The sequence below is a fragment of the Leptonychotes weddellii genome, unplaced genomic scaffold (genome assembly GCF_054177405.1).
Source record: "Leptonychotes weddellii isolate Sample4059 unplaced genomic scaffold, ASM5417740v2 HiC_scaffold_32504, whole genome shotgun sequence".
In the NCBI taxonomy this organism is placed as follows: Eukaryota; Metazoa; Chordata; class Mammalia; order Carnivora; family Phocidae; genus Leptonychotes; species Leptonychotes weddellii.
The window spans coordinates 1-1,361 of NW_027923268.1; the positions used below are offsets into that span (position 1 = coordinate 1).

The window sequence follows — 1,361 nt, forward strand, 5'->3', positions numbered from 1 at the left end:
GACTTAATACAGTGACGGCAACACCTCCCTCCCGCCCCTCCCAGTAGGGTTGGGATTGTACTGTATTCCCTACTGGTTTACCCTTCCCCCCTGTAAAGGGTAACATTTTCCCTGGGTGCAGAGGCTCCCTCATAGTCTCCAAGACTGAAGGACCCCTAATTATGGGACTGCAGCTTAAGTGTATGAGATTAAACACCGTAAAAAGCTGCAAGACGCTCTTTTAAGGGAAGCGGAAACTGGTCAGAGAAACGCCTCCAATTTTCATCCCCAACTTGATTTTTAAATCCATGAAGGATCTTACAGAACATGTCTCTCAGATCATCTTTTGGGTTAATCCACGATGCAACAGCATCACAAAAAAATATAAAATCTTGGATTACTCCACTGGGATTCACACTGATCATGGTACAAATCCCACGAAATGCTGAATCCTTTTCCTCATTGTCCCTTATGTTTCTCAGAGAGGTGCACCAGGGTCTTATAAACTGCTGTAGCATGGGGGCCACCTCTTGAGGACAAACGTAACCAAGACGACCAATTGTTATTGCTGTATTCTCTAACAACGTCTTTGGTGTGTTGGGTCTGTTAATGATTTCTACAAGCTGGTGCAACACCATAGGAATATAAGGCTGCATCTCTATACCCATTTGAATGGAGATTTCTCCAATTGCCCATGTGGCATTATTGCAGACTGAAATGAACTCTGGATTTAGGTTGGTTCCCAGTATAGGCATGAAATCAGCTATACAAGGCTTAACATGCTGAAAGCAAGCTTTCGTCAGGTCACCTAACAGGGCGAAGGAACTCTGTCGAACTTCTGGCATTTTATCCTGCATGCATTGATACATTAGTGTTAGAATGTTACTTCGGGCTACTAGCTGTTCAATGTTGCCTCCAAGTCCTTCAGCCAGGCCACTGAGTAAATCAAGAGCCACTATCATAAAATCTTTATCAGGAGCCTCATATTGATCTGGTTGAGCATTGTTCAGCATGGCTTGTGCAAGAGTCTTCTGTACTAGGTTTACACAACGCTGGTACACAGGTTCACAGTATGGAAGGAAACCAGACTGCAGGGCTGTGGCAACTGAAGATAGGCACTCAAGTAAAGGGAAGAGATCTTTATCTTCATCCTTTAACATGTTCCATTTCTGGATCAGTGGAGGCATTAGCATCTGAATATATTCTGGTTTGTTTAAATGATGTCCTACTGAATCTGCTAAAGTTCCTATGGCATCATAAAGAATGAGCAGGTTCTTATGCTGGTATTTACTAAACGCGAAGACCAAGGTATCAAGTATATAAGCAAGGTAAGGAACAAGTTCCGTACAAGCCTCCTCTTCTAAGGTAGCAAAGGCACTGCA

General features: G+C 43.4%; 1 protein-coding gene across 1 annotated transcript; it reads right to left on the bottom strand.

The window, feature by feature from the left end:
* Positions 1-14: 14 nt before the first annotated feature.
* On the bottom strand, positions 15-1,358 carry LOC102730029 (transportin-1; the record flags this gene model as incomplete). Its single annotated transcript, XM_081810681.1, has 1 exon — positions 15-1,358. A coding segment is annotated over one exon (1,170 nt), but the record flags the coding sequence as incomplete, so codon positions are not given.
* Between the last annotated feature and the right edge of the window lie 3 nt (positions 1,359-1,361).